The 17,609-nt window shown below is 46.3% G+C and overlaps 1 protein-coding gene across 2 annotated transcripts in view; it reads left to right on the top strand.

The window, feature by feature from the left end:
* Positions 1 to 17,609, top strand: part of LOC115155740 (ephrin type-A receptor 3) — a 160,023-nt gene that overhangs the window by 108,190 nt on the left and 34,224 nt on the right. For both annotated transcript variants that reach the window (XM_029702651.1, XM_029702654.1), the window contains exons 7-11: positions 945 to 1,107; positions 1,293 to 1,395; positions 3,444 to 3,508; positions 3,995 to 4,120; positions 14,724 to 14,909. In XM_029702651.1, coding sequence (XP_029558511.1) covers positions 945 to 1,107; positions 1,293 to 1,395; positions 3,444 to 3,508; positions 3,995 to 4,120; positions 14,724 to 14,909 — 643 coding nt within the window. The remainder of the gene's footprint in view (positions 1 to 944; positions 1,108 to 1,292; positions 1,396 to 3,443; positions 3,509 to 3,994; positions 4,121 to 14,723; positions 14,910 to 17,609) is intronic.

The following is a 17,609-nucleotide window of genomic DNA, read 5'->3' as shown; positions in this document are numbered from 1 at the left end:
AAGGTTGGTACCTCTCTCTGGCTCAATGAGGACAGGGTTGGTACCTCTCTCTGGCTCAATGAGGACAGGGTTGGTACCTCTCTCTGGCTCAATGAGGACAGGGTTGGTGCCTCTCTCTGGCTCAATGAGGACAGGGTTGGTAGCTCTCTCTGGCTCAATGAGGACAGGGTTGGTATCTCTCTCTGGCTCAATGAGGACAGGGTTGGTACCTCTCTCTGGCTCAATGAGGACAGGGTTGGTACCTCTCTCTGGCTCAATGAGGACAGGGTTGGTACCTCTCTCTGGCTCAATGAGGACAGTCTGGCTCAATGAGGACAGGGTTGGTACCTCTCTCTGGCTCAATGAGGACAGGGTTGGTACGACAGCCAACATAAACTTTAAGGCTTGGACTCTCAGGGAATCCTATACATCTCTGTGAATCCCTCCTCTCTCCCTCCTGTACCGTACTTGACATCTGGAAACAATGGGCTGAAAGTAGACCCGAAACAGTAAATCTAGTTCTGTTAGGCTGGTGGAGGGATCAAGGCAGCACTAAGATCTGTAGAGGCAAAATATTAAGGTTGTAATTCACCATGCTGGGTTGCGAGTTGGTGTGTGTGTGTGTGTGTGTGTGTGTGTGTGTGTGTGTGTGTGTGTGTGTGTGTGTGTGTGTGTGTGTGTGTGTGTGTCTGCATGCTTGTTTGTGTTGTGGCGGAGCTCTATAGTGTACACCTGATTGCAAACATTTTCTTCCCTTGGTACTGACCTGTCCCTGATGGGTGACCCGGTGTGTCAACAGTCTCAGTGGACAGATGCCTGTATACATTATTATATACATTCCTCCATGGACTGATAGTAACCTCTGTCTCTCCCCCTCTATTTCTCTCTCTCTCTCTCTCTCTCTTTCTCTCTCTCTCTCTCCCTCCCTCTCTCCATCGCTCCCTCCCAACCCTCGCCCCCTGTAGCAGGAGCAGGAGACCAGCTACACCATCCTGCGCTCTAAGGGCTGTAACGTGACGTTGGGCGGTCTAAAGGCAGACACCTCCTACCTGCTCCAGATCAGGGCCAGGACTGCAGCAGGCTATGGAGCCAGCAGCAGGAGCTTTGAGTTTGAGACAAGCCCTGACTGTAAGTACAGATCTGATCCCACCATATTAAATACAGTTGAAGAGTCTAAATACTGTATTTTGTATGTAATGCAACACCTAGTGAAGGATGTCAGTGATTCAATAGTTGTATTTTTGTCATTGACCTGTGCTTGTATATGCTAACATTTATCTCTCCTTCTGTGGTTTCTCTCTCCTCCCACTCAGCGTTCTCTATCTCCAGTGAGAGTAGTCAGGTGGTGTTGATAGCCATCTCTTCCTCTGTAGCCATTATCTTGCTCACCGTACTCCTCTACGTGGTGATTGGCAGGTCTGTACACCAATCACAATGCACAAAAAACTGTCAGCTCCAAATACATGTCTCTTTCTACCCGGGGGGTCGGCCTACACATGCAGAGACATACTGTACTGTAAGGATGCTGTGGGAGGGCTAGATCCTATCCCTACTAATGCTAAGTAATACACTGATACCAGGGTTTCCAACTGGCGGCCCAAGGGGGATTTTATTTGCCTTCCCCCAAAGTTTGTATTTTATTGTTCGACATAAAAGACTGAAAAAAACAGCATATCTGCTCCAAGTGATTTAAACTTATAAAATCTGTTCCAAAGTATTGTCACGGATAATATGTGATTGTATACAAATGTAAGCATGGTTTGAAATTATTATATTTCAGTCAAATATTATACCTGTTTGGGCTTCTTGTGGTCAATTTGCCAGTCTACAAATGATTTGTAATTATGTTCCGGCCCCCCGACCATCCACTCAAGAAAAATCATCCCACGGCTGAATCTAAATGATATACAGCATGATGATCCCCGGTCTATACAGAATGATGATCCCTGGTCTATACAGAATGATGATCCCTGGTCTATACAGAATGATGATCCCTGGTCTATACAGCATGATGATCCCCTGTCTATACAGCATGATGATCCCTGGTCTATACAGCATGATGATCCCCTGTCTATACAGCATGATGATCCCTGGTCTATACAGCATGATGATCCCTGGTCTATACAGCATGATGATCCCTGGTCTATACAGCATGATGATCCCCGGTCTATACAGCACGATGATCCCCGGTCTATACAGCATGATGATCCCCGGTCTATACAGCATGATGATCCCCTGTCTATACAGCATGATGATCCCTGGTCTATACAGCATGATGATCCCTGGTCTATACAGCATGATGATCCCTGGTCTATACAGCATGATGATCCCGGTCTATACAGCACGATGATCCCCGGTCTATACAGCACGATGATCCCCGGTCTATACAGCATGATGATCCCTGGTCTATACAGCATGATGATCCCCGGTTTATACAGCATGATGATCCCCGGTCTATACAGCATGATGATCCCTGGTCTATACAGCATGATGATCCCCGGTTTATACAGCATGATGATCCCCGGTCTATACAGCACGATGATCCCCGGTCTATACAGCATGATGATCCCTGGTCTATACAGCATGATGATCCCCGGTTTATACAGCATGATGATCCCCGGTCTATACAGCATGATGATCCCTGGTCTATACAGCATGATGATCCCTGGTCTATACAGCATGATGATCCCTGGTCTATACAGCATGATGATCCCTGGTCTATACAGCATGATGATCCCCGGTCTATACAGCATGATGATCCCCGGTCTATACAGCATGATGATCCCCGGTCTATACAGCATGATGATCCCCGGTCTATACAGCATGATGATCCCCGGTCTATACAGCATGATGATCCCTGGTCTATACAGCATGATGATCCCCGGTCTATACAGCATGATGATCCCTGGTCTATACAGCATGCTCCTGTTGCCTTTTTTCTTTTGTCTGTGTGGTGTAACAGCCCCAATGTGAGAGGTGTGTGTGTGTGTGTGTGGTGTAACAGCCCCAATGTGAGAGGTGTGTGTGTGGTGTAACAGCCCCAATGTGAGAGGTGTGTGTGTGTGTGTGTGTGTGTGTGTGTGTGTGTGTGTGTGTGTGTGTGGTGTAACAGCCCCAATGTGAGAAGTGTGTGTGTGTGTGTGTGTGTGTGTGTGTGTGTGGGGTGGATGTTGGCAGTCAGTGCTGCAGTGAGAGTAGAACTCTCAGGCTCATTACTAGTCCAACAGATCCTGTTCTGGCTCACAGCAAAGAAAAACACACCATCGTAGACTGGACTGACTGCTGCTCTCCTCTGCACACACACACACACACACACACACACACACACACACACACACACACACACACACACACACACACACACACACAATGTGCTATGCCCTCAGATGTAAGGCAAGGGAAAGGGGAAAGTGAAGGCTGATGGGTAAAGGTGTGACCTTAATCTCTATCATTGTGACTGACAGGTTCTGTGGCTACAGCAAGTCTAAACAGCCTGATGAAAAGAGACTGCACTTTGGCAACGGTCACCGTAAGTTCACCTCTCTCCCCTCCCTGTCTGTCTCTTTCTCTGTCTCTTTGTCTGTCAATGGTTCTTCTAAAATACATTGAGTCATTCTACCCCCACCTCAGCGTTAGTTAGGTACAGGGCCAGGGTGTTTGTGTACAGTATAATCCATCTCCTGATTGGGGTTTATTTGAACAGAAACATGTTTTCATTGGGGCTGGCCACACTCATAAACCAACCTAGTGTTGTTCTTACATATGAACCATTGACTGGCCTTATTGATGGGTGAGTCATCCATACATGTCACATGACGTCACTTATCCATACATGTCACATGATGCAATGTGTTTTGTGACCCAGCCAAAGCCTCTAGTCTCCACTGCCTATTCCTATAGCTAACACAATCTAAAAACACACACACACACACACACACACACACACACACACACACACACACCTTCTGGTTCTCCCAATGAAACAATTGCCAACTCTCTCCCCCCCTCCCCTCAGTGCGTCTGCCAGGAATAAGGACCTACGTAGACCCTCACACTTATGAAGACCCCAGTCAAGCCGTCCATGAGTTTGCCAAGGAGCTGGATGCTTCCTGTATCGCCATCGACAAGGTGGTGGGAGCAGGTGAGACAAGAGACATCACACACACACACAAACCTGGACACACACGTACACACACACACACACACACACACACACACACATATATCAATCAAATGTATTTTTAAATCCCTTTTTACATCAGCAGGTGTCACAAAGTGCTGTACAGAAACCTAGAATAAAACCCCAAACAGCAAGCAATGCAGATGTAGAAGCACAAACATGTCAATAACACATAGCATTCAGATATGGTTACCTACAGTAAGACATCTTGAACAAAATGTCCCACATTAAATTCACAGGGATCCCAAATATACGTCACATATATTGGCATTCAGAGGCACAGAGAGGAGCTATTTGAGAGTGAAGTGTGTTTGTTCTGAATGTGGTGAGAATGAGATTCATTAACACCTCAGCTGGAGAGCTTCATTTTACTCCTCTCCTGCTACGGAGGGAGAGAGGGAAAGGCAGGGAAGGGAGGGAGGAAGGGAAGAAGAGTGAGGGATGGGCGGGAGGGAAAGGTGATATGGATATAGGGTTGGATTGAGAGATAGCCGGAAGGGAAGTGGAGGTAGTGATAGGGATTGATGGATAGAGAAAGGGGATGTAGAGAGGGAGATGGAAGAAGTCCTCCCTGCCTCACTGCATTTAATAGAGTGCATGCTGCTGGAGCAGAGGACTATGGGTAAAAGTACTGCACCTCCAGATGGGATATTATTTTACACCCCCCACAGCTCCCTCTCTCTCCTTTCTCCTCTCTCCTCTCTCTCTCCTTTCTCCTCTCTACCTCTCTCTTTTCTCCCTCTCCTTTTTTTCACCCTTTCTCTACCTCTCCTCTCTCTCCTGTTCCCTCTCCCCCTGATGTCTTCAGCAGGAGTGTAGACATGAAGTTAATGCATAGTGATTCATGGGAATAGCAGGCAGTGGGAGAGCACACATAGACGCACGCACACACGCACGCACGCACGCACGCACGCACGCACGCACGCACACACACACACACACACACACACACACACACACACACACAGCAGCATGTTAGTCTCCTAAGTCCCTCTGGCTGTAAAGCCATCATACAGACCTCACTCTACAGGACCTGCACTTACAGAGTAGAATGCAGTATACACTCCCTTTAGAGTTTAGCTGTTCCTGTAGATCAGGGGTGTCAAACAAATTTTGCCCCGGGGGGCGCATTCAGTCTTCAACGAGGTCCAGAGGGCTACACTGAAAATGTGTTATATTTCCTTTCTGTCAAAATGTGCAAAAAGTAGTCCTAAAATGGATTCAATTGTTTTTCCCCCTCATCAATCTACACATAATACCCCATAATGACAAAGCAAAAACTGCAAATTTATAAAAAATGTAAAACTGAAATGTCACATTTACAGAAGTATTCAGACCCTTTGCAATGAGACTTGAAATTGAGCTCAGGTGCATCCTGTTTTCATTGAGCATCTTTGAGATGTAAATAAGGTATTTAAATGATGTAAATAAGGTATTTCATTTTTTTATTGGTAATAAATTAGCAAAAATTTCTAAAAACTTGTTTTCACGTTGTCATTATGGGGTATTGTGTATAGGTTGATGGGGGAATATGTCACGCCCTGACCGGGTGAACTCAGGTGTTTTGGGTCAGGGTGGTTTATGTTGGGTGGTTTTCCTGTGTTTGTTTTCTGTTTTGCGTTGGAGCCTTGTGTTGGCTCTATTGGGGAGTATTTCTATGTTGGTTTCTGTCTTCCCAATCAGAGACAGCTGTCGCTAGTTGTCTCTGATTGGGATCTCATTTAAGTTCATTTTCCCCCACGCTGTTGGTGGGGAATTGTATTTGCATTGCTATTCGTAGCCTGTGAAGCTGTTCGTTCGTGGTATCGTTTATTGTTTTGCTGGTTCACCGTTCTAATAAAAATGATGATGAACCAAACCTCCGCTGCGCCTTGGTCCCTCTATAACGACGAACGTTACAGAATTCCCCACCGAACCAGGACCAAGCAGCGGGAGGAAAAGGAGCGCGAGAGATGGGCTCGCGAGGGAAAGGAGTTCTGGACCTGGGAGGAGATCATGTCGGGGAAAGGACCCTGGCGGACGGACTCCCAGGTCGAGGAGGAAAAGCCAGCCGGTAGACGGAGTCGCAGGCGGCGGTCGAGGAGGCCCGGAAAACAGCCCCAAGAAAATTTTGGGGGGGGGCTAATGGGGTGGTCCGGTAGGGCAGAGGAAGAGCCCAGACCACTGCTCTCGTGGGGGATGACGGCGGAGGAAGAGACGAGGATGAGGCAGTTGATTGAGGACCTGCAGAGGGAAGATCTGGAGGAGGAGCCCTGGTATGCGGAGTTGCGCGCTGTGTCGCCAGTGCGCCCGCACAGCCCAGTGCGTCCGGTGGACAGACCCAGCACATGCCGTGCTAAGATGGGAATCCAGCCGGGACGAGTGGCTAAACCAGCTCCACGCTACAGGTCACCTATACGTGTTCACAGTCCTGTCTGGCCCGTCCCTGCTCCCCGCACCAAGCCCACGGTGCGTGTCCCCAGTCCTGTCCGGCCCGTCCCTGCTCCCCGCACCAAGTCAGTGGTGCGTGTCCCCAGTCCTGTCCGGCCCGTCCCTGCTCCCCGCACCAGGTTAGTGGTGCGTGTCCCCAGTCCTGTCTGGCCCGTCCCTGCTCCCCGCACCAGGTTAGTGGTGCGTGTCCCCAGTCCTGTCCGGCCCGTCCCTGCTCCCCGCACCAGGTTAGTGGTGCGTGTCCCCAGTCCTGTCCGGCCCGTTCCTGCTCCCCGCACCAAGTCAGAGGTGCGTGTTCCCAGTCCTGTCCGGCCCGTTCCTGCTCCCCGCACCAGGTTAGTGGTGCGTGTCCCCAGTCCTGTCCGGCCCGTCCCTGCTCCCCGCACCAAGTCAGTGGTGCGTGTCCCCAGTCCTGTCCGGCCCGTCCCTGCTGCCCGCACCAAACCAGTGGTGCGTGTTCCCAGTCCGGCACGGCCCGGGTCCGGTCCACCGGTGCCCAATCCTGTTCCGGGCGACGGCTCCGCTCCAGAGCCTGGGCATGCCGCTCCACAGTGGTCCAGTCCGGGCCAGAGGGGTAGGGCTAAGGTGGAGGCGGGGGGGAGAACACGCCCGGGGCCAGAGCCTCCACCGAGGGTGAGGCGCCCACCCGGATTCCCCCCCCTAATAGACTTAAGTTTGGTGCGCCGGGAGTACGCACCGTTGAGGGGGGGGTACTGTCACGCCCTGACCGGGTGAACTCAGGTGTTTTGGGTCAGGGTGGTTTATGTTGGGTGGTTTTCCTGTGTTTGTTTTCTGTTTTGCGTTGGAGCCTTGTGTTGGCTCTATTGGGGAGTATTTCTATGTTGGTTTCTGTCTTCCCAATCAGAGACAGCTGTCGCTAGTTGTCTCTGATTGGGATCTCATTTAAGTTCATTTTCCCCCACGCTGTTGGTGGGGAATTGTATTTGCATTGCTATTCGTAGCCTGTGAAGCTGTTCGTTCGTGGTATCGTTTATTGTTTTGCTGGTTCACCGTTCTAATAAAAATGATGATGAACCAAACCTCCGCTGCGCCTTGGTCCCTCTATAACGACGAACGTTACAGAATAAGGCTGTAACGTAACAAAATGTGAAAAAAGTCTAGTTTTCGAATGCACTATACAGCTCTGAAAAAATGAAGAGACCACTGCAAAACTACCAGTCTCTGGTTTTACTAGTTATAGGTATGTGTTTGGGTAAAATGAATATTTTAGTTTTTTTCTATAAACTACTGACAACATTTCTCCCAAATTCTAAATAAAAATATTGTCATTGAGAGCATTTATTAGCATAAAATGACCACTGGTCAAAATAACAGAAAAGATGCAGTGTTGTCAGACCTCAAATAATGCAAAGAAAATAAGTTCATATTCATTTTTAAACAACACAATTCTAATGTTTTAAATTAGGAAGAGTTGAGAAACCAATATTTGGTGGAATAACCCTGATTTTCAATCACAGCTTTCATGCGTCTTGGCAGTCTTTCACATTGACAAAGTGGGGGGCGGCAGGTAGCCTAGTGGTTAGAGCGTTGGACTAGTAACCAAGCTGACAAGGTAAAAATCTGTCTTTTGGCCCCTGAACAAGGTAGTTAACCCACTGTTCCTAGGCCGTCTTTGAAAATAAGAATTTGTTCATAACTGACTTGCTTAGTTAAATAAAGGTAAAATAAAAAAATAAAAAATAATTGATGTTGGGCGACTTTATGCCACTCCTGGTGCACTCCTGGTGCACAAATTCAAGCATCTCAGCTTTGTTTGATGGCTTGTGACCATCCATCTTCCTCTGACAGGGTCTTGATCTGGTAGTCCTCCATCCACACCTTGATTGACTTGGCTGTGTGGCATGGAGCATTGTCCTGCTGGAAAAACCAATCCTCAGAGTTGGGGATCATTGTCAGAGGAGAAGGAAGCAAGTTTTCAGCCAACAATGAAGAGGCGATTCCAGGATGCTAGCCTTCTAGGTGGAGTTCCTCTGTCCAGTGTCTGTGTTATTTTGCCTATCTAAATCTTTTATTTTTATTGGTTAATCTGAGATAAGGCTTTTTCTTTGCAACTCTGCCTAGAAGGCCAGCATCCCGGAGTCGCCTCTTCACTGTTGACGTTCAGACTGGTGTTTTGCGGGTACTATTTAATGAAGCTGCCAGTTGAGGACTTGTGAGGCGTCTGTTTTTCAAACTAGACACTCTAATGTACTTGTCCTCTTGCTCAGTTGTGCACCGGGGCCTCCCACTCCTCTTTCTTTTCTGGTTAGAGCCAGTTTGCGCTGTTCTGTGAAGGGAGTAGTACACAGCGTTGGACGAGATCTTCAGTTTCTTGGCAATTTCTCGCATGGATAGCCTTCATTTCTCAGAACAATAATAGACTGATGAGTTTCAGAAGAAAGTTATTTGTTTCTGGCCATTTTGAGCCTGTAATCGAACCCACAAATGCCGAGGCTCCAGGTTCTTCAACTAGTCTAAAGAAGGCCAGTTGTATTGTTTCTTTAATCAGAACACCAGTTTTCAGCTTTGCTAACATAATTGCAAAAGAGTTTTGTGATGATCAATTAGCCTTTTAAAATGATAAACTTGGATTAGCTAACACAACGTGCCATTGGAACACAGGAGTGATGGTTGCTGATAATGGGCCTCTGTACACCTATGTAGATATTCCATTAAAAATCTGCCGTTTCCAGCTACAATAGTCATTTACAACATTAACAATGTCTACACTGTGTTTCTGATCAATTTGATGTTATTTTAATGGACAAAAAATGAGCTTTTCTTTCAAAAACAAGGACATTTCTAAGTGACCCCAAACTTTTGAACGGTAGTGTATGTTATTTTTTTTACACTGGACCCCCTGGCGGGCCGTGTATTTAACACTCTCTCTCTGGATGGCTGTTTTAAAACAGAAGGCATCACCTTACAGATGACCTGCAGACATCAAAGCCTAAGAAAGCAGAGAGAGTTTGTGTCATTAATCAAATCACTTCCCCTGCTTATCAGAGGAGTGGATGGAGGGTAGGGTAATACTGATGCTGGTCATTTCCCAGCCTGTCCACTGGCCAACCACAGCCCAGCTGTGACCCCCCTCCCATAGCCCAGCAGGCTGCGTGCTGCTCTGTTTAGACAGCCTGTAATTATTCTGCTAAATTCTTCCAGACCCAATCTCAGGCCAGTACTACTGACCCTCTGAATGTGTGTGTGTGCGTGTGTGTATGTGCGTGTGATATGCGTCCTTGCGTGTGTGTCTCTGACTCCGAACCGATCCTGCGTCTCTGATCCAACTCCGCCATGGGAAATGATCATCCCGGAGAGAGGGCTTGGCATGTTTTAGCTGTGACATCACTGTCCTACACAAACACACATCCTCTCCTCTCTAGCCAAGTCCCTGTCACCAGCCGTATCAGAGTGAGACTTGACCTGCCCTTCTGACGTTGAAGTGGTCTCTCTGCCACAACGTCCTGCCTAGTGAAACTATCCAAAAAGAACAAGAGTAGGCGGCCAGGCCTTCGCAGTCAACTTTAGTGAACTATGAACAGAAAAGATTTACAAAAGAATACATACAGGAGCAGATCAGCTTTGTACATCAGGACGCACAACTGCACACGACTTCTAAAGGCTTTCTCAGGCAGCGTTGTGGACGGAAGCTGACGTGTCTCTAGAGATAGAGGTCGGGACAAGTAAATGTCAAATGACAGGAAAATAAACGATATACAAAACATATATTCAACATTATCACGCAACATAGAAAATAACGCACAGGTATATATACAAAGGAAGTGCGTAAAGGGATAAGCTATCTGAGTTGCATGCGTAAAGGACAGTATATGTACTGGTGAGTAAAGGACAGTATATGCACTGGTGAGTAAAGGACAGTATATGCACTGGTGCGTAAAGGACAGTATATGTACTGGTGCGTAAAGGACAGTATATGCACTGGTGAGTAAAGGACAGTATATGCACTGGTGAGTAAAGGACAGTATATGCACTGGTGAGTAAAGGACAGTATATGCAGTGGTGCGTAAAGGACAGTATATGTACTGGTGCGTAAAGGACAGTATATGCACTGGTGAGTAAAGGACAGTATATGCACTGGTGATTAAAGGACAGTATATGCACTGGTGAGTAAAGGACAGTATATGCACTGGTGCGTAAAGGACAGTATATGTACTGGTGCGTAAAGGACAGTATATGCACTGGTGCGCAAAGAACAGTATATGCACTGGTGCGTAAAGGACAGTATATGTACTGGTGAGTAAAGGACAGTATATGCACTGGTGCGTAAAGGACAGTATATGCACTGGTGCGTAAAGGACAGTATATGCACTGGTGCGTAAAGGACAGTATATGCACTGGTGCGTAAAGGACAGTATATGTACTGGTGCGTAAAGGAAAGTATATGCACTGGTGCGTAAAGGACAGTATATGTACTGGTGCGTAAAGGACAGTATATGCACTGGTGCGTAAAGGACAGTATATGTACTGGTGAGTAAAGGACAGTATATGTACTGGTGAGTAAAGGACAGTATATGCACTGGTGAGTAAAGGACAGTATATGCACTGGTGCGTAAAGGACAGTATATGCACTGGTGAGTAAAGGACAGTATATGCACTGGTGCGTAAAGGACAATATATGCACTGGTGCGTAAAGGACAGTATATGCACTGGTGAGTAAAAGACAGTATATGCACTGGTGAGTAAAGGACAGTATATGCACTGGTGAGTAAAGGACAGTATATGTACTGGTGCGTAAAGGACAGTATATGCACTGGTGAGTAAAGGACAGTATATGCACTGGTGCGTAAAGGACAGTATATGCACTGGTGCGTAAAGGACAGTATATGCACTGGTGAGTAAAGGACAGTATATGCACTGGTGCGTAAAGGACAGTATATGCACTGGTGAGTAAAGGACAGTATATGCACTGGTGCGTAAAGGACAGTATATGCACTGGTGTGTAAAGGACAGTATATGCACTGGTGCGTAAAGGACAGTATATGCACTGGTGAGTAAAGGACAGTATATGCACTGGTGCGTAAAGGACAGTATATGCACTGGTGCGTAAAGGACAGTATATGTACTGGTGAGTAAAGGACAGTATATGCACTGGTGAGTAAAGGACAGTATATGCACTGGTACGTAAAGGACAGTATTTGCACTGGTGCGTAAAGGACAGTATATGCACTGGTGCGTAAAGGACAGTATATGCACTGGTGCGTAAAGGACCGTATTTGCACTGGTGCGTAAAGGACAGTATATGCACTGGTGCGTAATTGACAGTATATGCACCGGTGAGTAAAGGACAGTATATGCACTGGTGTGTAAAGGACAGTATATGTAATGGTGCGTAAAGGACAGTATATGCACTGGTGCGTGTTTGACAGTATATGCACTGGTACGTAAAGAACAGTATATGCACCGGTGCGTAAAGGACAGTATATGCACTGGTGCGTAATTGACAGTATATGCACCGGTGAGTAAAGGACAGTATATGCACTGGTGCGTAAAGGACAGTATATGCACTGGTGCGTAAAGGACAGTATATGCACTGGTGCGTAAAGGACAGTATATGCACTGGTGAGTAAAGGACAGTATATGCACTGGTGCGAAAAGGACAGTATATGTACTGGTGAGTAAAGGACAGTATATGCACGTTCCATAAAAAAGAAGCACAATATAGTGAATATACTATAATTCAGAAGAACAAGTAAAGTACATAAGAGGCTATATACTAGTCAATCTAGGAAGGGCTAAGTATACTAGTTTAGTTGTAGTTGTTTATTACGTCCATGGGGATAAACAGTATCTAGGAGGTGGACCATTTAGCCTCTTTTTTGCATTCTCTATTGCCCAGAACTTTTCAGTTCATTGACTGTGTGTTGGTGCTGGATAAAGTGGGCTGCTAGAGGGTAGTTCTCGTCCTTGTGTCTAATAGAGCTTTTGTGTTCTGTGATCCTATCCACCAGAGATACTATCCACCTATCAAGGCACAAGGCGAGACTGAAATGCAGACACAGGAGGCAGATGGTTGGAGTCTTACAACGTTTATTAATCCAAAGGAGTAGGCAAGAGAATGGTCGTCGACAGACAAAAAGGTCAAAACCAGATCAGAGTCCAGGAGGTACAGAGCGGCAGACAGGCTCGTGGTCAAGGCAGTCAGAATGGTCAGGCAGGCGGGTACAAAGTCCAGAAACAGGCAAGGGTCAAAACCGGGAGGACTAGAAAAAGGAGAATGCAAAAAGCAGGAGAACGGGAACACACTGGTTGACTTGGAAACATACAAGACGAACTGGCACAGACAGACAGGAAACACAGGGATAAATACACTGGGGAAAATAAGCCACACCTGGAGGGGGTGGAGACAATCACAGGAACAGGTGAAACAGATCAGGGCGTGACACCACCAGAGAGGCTGCAAACCTCAGAGGGATAGTACATACTGCATATGTCCTCACTTTGCTGGAATGATGCTGTATATGTCCTCACTATGCTGGAATGATGCTGCATATGTCCTCACTATGCTGAAATGATGCTGCATATGTCCTCACTATGCTGAAATGATGCTGTATATGTCCTCACTATGCTGGAATGATGCTGTGTATGTCCTCACTATGCTGAAATGATGCTGCATATGTCTTCACTATGCTGGAATGATGCTGTTCATGTCCTAACTATGCTGGAATGATGCTGTTCATGTCCTAACTATGCTGGAATGATACTCTATATGTCCTCACTATGTTGGAATGATACTGTACATATCCTCACTATGCTGGAATGATAATTGGTCAGCTCTGATGAGTGTCATAGTGCTTTATATGATATGGAAAGTAGAAGGATCATTTATAGACTGTGGTCAGTGTAGTCAAGCTTCAATTAGTCATTGTTATCTCAGTGAGGGAAATGGATTCCAAGAAAGACATAAGACTGCACATGCTTATAATGGCCTAATGTGTGTGGTTATGACATTAAGCAAGACTCTCTTACTGGTCTGATCCAACTGAAATAAATGATAACAGTTATTCTGATGAAAAGTCACTAATAATAGATTGTAGCCTCAGGTCCTTGGTGTCAGTACCTCAGGTCCTTGGTGTCAGTGCATCAGGTCCTTGGTGTCAGTGCCTCAGGTCCTTGGTGTCAGTACCTCAGGTCCTTGGTGTCAGTACATCAGGTCCTTGGTGTCAGTGCCTCAGGTCCTTGGTGTCAGTGCATCAGGTCCTTGGTGTCAGTGCCTCAGGTCCTTGGTGTCAGTACCTCAGGTCCTTGGTGTCAGTGCCTCAGGTCCTTGGTGTCAGTGCATCAGGTCCTTGGTGTCAGTGCCTCAGGTCCTTGGTGTCAGTGCCTCAGGTCCTTGGTGTCAGTGCCTCAGGTCCTTGGTGTCAGTGCATCAGGTCCTTGGTGTCAGTGCCTCAGGTCCTTGGTGTCAGTGCCTCAGGTCCTTGGTGTCAGTGCCTCAGGTCCTTGGTGTCAGTGCCTCAGGTCCTTGGTGTCAGTGCTTCAGGTCCTTGGTGTCAGTGCCTCAGGTCCTTGGTGTCAGTGCCTCAGGTCCTTGGTGTCAGTGCATCAGGTCCTTGGTGTCAGTGCCTCAGGTCCTTGGTGTCAGTGCCTCAGGTCCTTGGTGTCAGTACCTCAGGTCCTTGGTGTCAGTACCTCAGGTCCTTGGTGTCAGTGCCTCAGGTCCTTGGTGTCAGTGCCTCAGGTCCTTGGTGTCAGTGCCTCAGGTCCTTGGTGTCAGTGCTTCAGGTCCTTGGTGTCAGTGCCTCAGGTCCTTGGTTTGGTGTCAGTGCCTCAGGTCCTTGGTGGTGTCAGTGCCTCAGGTCCTTGGTGTCAGTGCCTCAGGTCCTTGGTGTCAGTGCCTCAGGTCCTTGTTGTCAGTGCCTCAGGTCCTTGGTGTCAGTGCCTCAGGTCCTTTGTGTCAGTGCCTCAGGTCCTTTGTGTCAGTGCCTCAGGTCCTTGGTGTCAGTGCCTCAGGTCCTTGGTGTCAGTGCCTCAGGTCCTTGGTGTCAGTGCCTCAGGTCCTTGGTGTCAGTGCCTCAGGTCCTTGGTGTCAGTGCCTCAGGTCCTTGGTATCAGTGCCTCAGGTCCTTGGTGTCAGTGCATGTGTGTGTTATTAACGCTCTGTGTGTGTGTTTAGGTGAGTTTGGGGAGGTGTGCAGTGGTCGTCTGCGTCTGCCCAGTAAGAAGGAGATCTGTGTGGCAATCAAGACGCTGAAGGCAGGATACACCGACAAACAGAGGCGGGACTTCCTGTCCGAGGCGTCAATCATGGGACAGTTTGACCATCCAAACATCATCAGGCTGGAAGGAGTGGTCACCAGGAGTACGTACAGACCATATCTTACTATACAATAAGAATGAGAGAAAAACAAACGTATCACTCATTAAATATTGGCGTGATATTTATGTATGTATGAAGTATGTTATGCCTGGCCAGATGGAGCCTAAAGAATCCTGCCCAGAAGAAAACCTTGGACAGAATGTGTTGTTGGTTATACACTGAACAATTCTATGAAACCTGCTACACCTTTACAAGATAATCCATTTTTATTGAATTCTATTGGCTTGAATCTCACCCTCCCTCCTGAGGCTCCTTAACACAGATATTCTCACACACTCACACATTCTCAGCCTCTTAAAGGTAATTACTCGAAAAACGGTGAAATAATTACTTTGACCTCTGGTCCACAATCAGAGTCGGTCTCCACCTCACTGCACTCTCCGCCTGTTAACTCACTCTGGCCTGGTGCATGCACGCCCGTACGCACACACACACACACACACACACACACACACACACACACACACACACACACACACACACACCCCCACACACACACAATACTGCTGTTCTGGCCATGTCGTTATACTGAAGAGTTAAACCTATAAAATATCTCCCTGTGATCGCTCTACAGCAGATGAACTGATCAGTTTAAAGGAACAAGCAGGCTTGTAAAAGTCACAGTAAAACTTTACAGAGGTTAGCCAGCTCTGGTCAACTTGACCAGCAGGCCAGAACAGATCTGTTTTAATGATGTTTCATATCCAGTTGTAGCCCAGCCATGGAATCATGATATACAGTAGTTGAAAATAATTATACGATAGGGCTGGACGATATGGGCCAAAAATCGAATAGCGTTTTGTTTTTACCAAATATTGCGAATTGATTTGTGATATTCAAAACACTTGGGTGAACTGTAGGAATAGAAATAGAATGATTTAAAAGCAAAGTGGAAAGCAGCATCGTTCTTCTTTGAAACAATCCGTTGACTGCATTTGAGCAGCTGCAAGAGTAGAGAGGGAGAGAGACGACAAACAGAGTAAACTATAAAAATTGACATTTCACTCAGTGGCATTTCAAAATATTGCACGCTATATATACTGAGTGTACAAAACATTAGGAACACCTGCTCTTTTCATGACATAGACTGACCAGGTGAATCCAGGTGAAGCTATAATCCCTTATTGATAACACTTGTCACTTCAAACAGTGTAGATTAAGGGGAGGAAACAGGTTAAAGAAGGATTTTTAAGCCTTGAGACAATTGAGATATGGATTGTGTGTGTGCCATTCAGAGGTTGAACAGGCAAGACAAAATATTTATGTGCTTTTGAACAGGGTATGGTAGTAGGTGCCAGACGCAACAGTTTGAGTGTGTCAAGAACTGCGACGCTGCTGGGTTTTTCACGCTTAACAGTTTCCTGTGTGTATTTCACCTTTATTTAACCAGGTAGGCTAGTTGAGAACAAGTTCTCATTTACAACTGCGACCTGGACAAGATAAAGCAAAGCAGTGCGACACAAACAACAACACAGAGTTACACATGGAATAAACAAACGTACAGTCAATAGCACAATAGAAAAAGTCTGGTCCACCACTCAAAGGACATCCAGCCAACTTGACACAACTGTGGGAAGCATTGGAGTCAACATGGCCCAGTATCCCTGTGGAATGCTTTCGACACCTTGTAGAGTTCATGTCCCGACGAATTGAGGCTGTTCTGAGGGCAAAATGGGGTGCAACTCAATATTAGGAAGGTGTTCCTAAATATTTGTACACTCAGTGTAGATCTTTTCCATATGGATATTGCACATGTAAATAATAAGATTTCAATGTGAATTACATTTAATTGTGCAGCCCTATTATACAATGTCGATAGTGATGTGTAAAAATGATATGTTTACCAGAATAAGTTATACGGATGTTCTTAATATCCATAATGCTTCTGATATGGCTCTTGCACATATTTTCTCTAAATGTTTGTGGCCATGGAATCTAAGTTCTCCTGAAAACCAGACTAAAAGCTAAAAAGGAAATCCTGTGTATTCTAGTTGACGGTTTAGATAAAACCACTGTGCCGTGTGAAAACTGTTGTCCCTCAGCATTATGACAGGACCAGTTACTCAGCAAAGTCAGTGAAAACCCACTCAGTTTCCCATTCTGCTGGCTGTACATAGAACCCGGAGAGGAATGCAAAATTGCCCTTTTGTTTTTTCAATCATATAGGGATTCTATTTGTCTAATACATCTTCCATCACTCTGACTACTATTAAAGCCCTGCTGGTGAATAATGGCAGGCTTAATTGCAAATTATTCTTTGTTTCTTTCTGTTTTTAGGATAGAATGAGGGGAGAGCATAGTAACGTGTGTGTGTGTGCATGTGTTTGTGTCTGTATGTTGGAGGGGTACTCTATGATTGATAGCAGGCTCTTAGGGGTTTGGTTGGCATGCGAGAACAGACTGACACACACACACACACACACACACGGTCCTGTCTGTGCTCTAGGGTGATTTATTAACCCAGTCCTGTTCATTCTTAATAATCCAGAGACTTTCACACCTCATTAAGCTTTCTGCTGCTTTTGGCTGCACCGCGCACACACACACACATACGCATGCATTGGTAATAGCCGGCTTTTGGCTGATAAAATAAGTTAAAAGCAGATAAATAAAAATGGCGCCGGCAGAAGAAGAAAAAATCCCATTGCAAAAGAATGCTTTTTTTGCCTATTAATTGATGGA

This window comes from Salmo trutta, chromosome 20, assembly GCF_901001165.1.
Source record: "Salmo trutta chromosome 20, fSalTru1.1, whole genome shotgun sequence".
NCBI lineage: Eukaryota > Metazoa > Chordata > Actinopteri > Salmoniformes > Salmonidae > Salmo > Salmo trutta.
The sequence above is the reverse complement of the archived record's forward strand: the minus strand, read 5'-3'. Positions and strand labels throughout refer to the sequence as shown.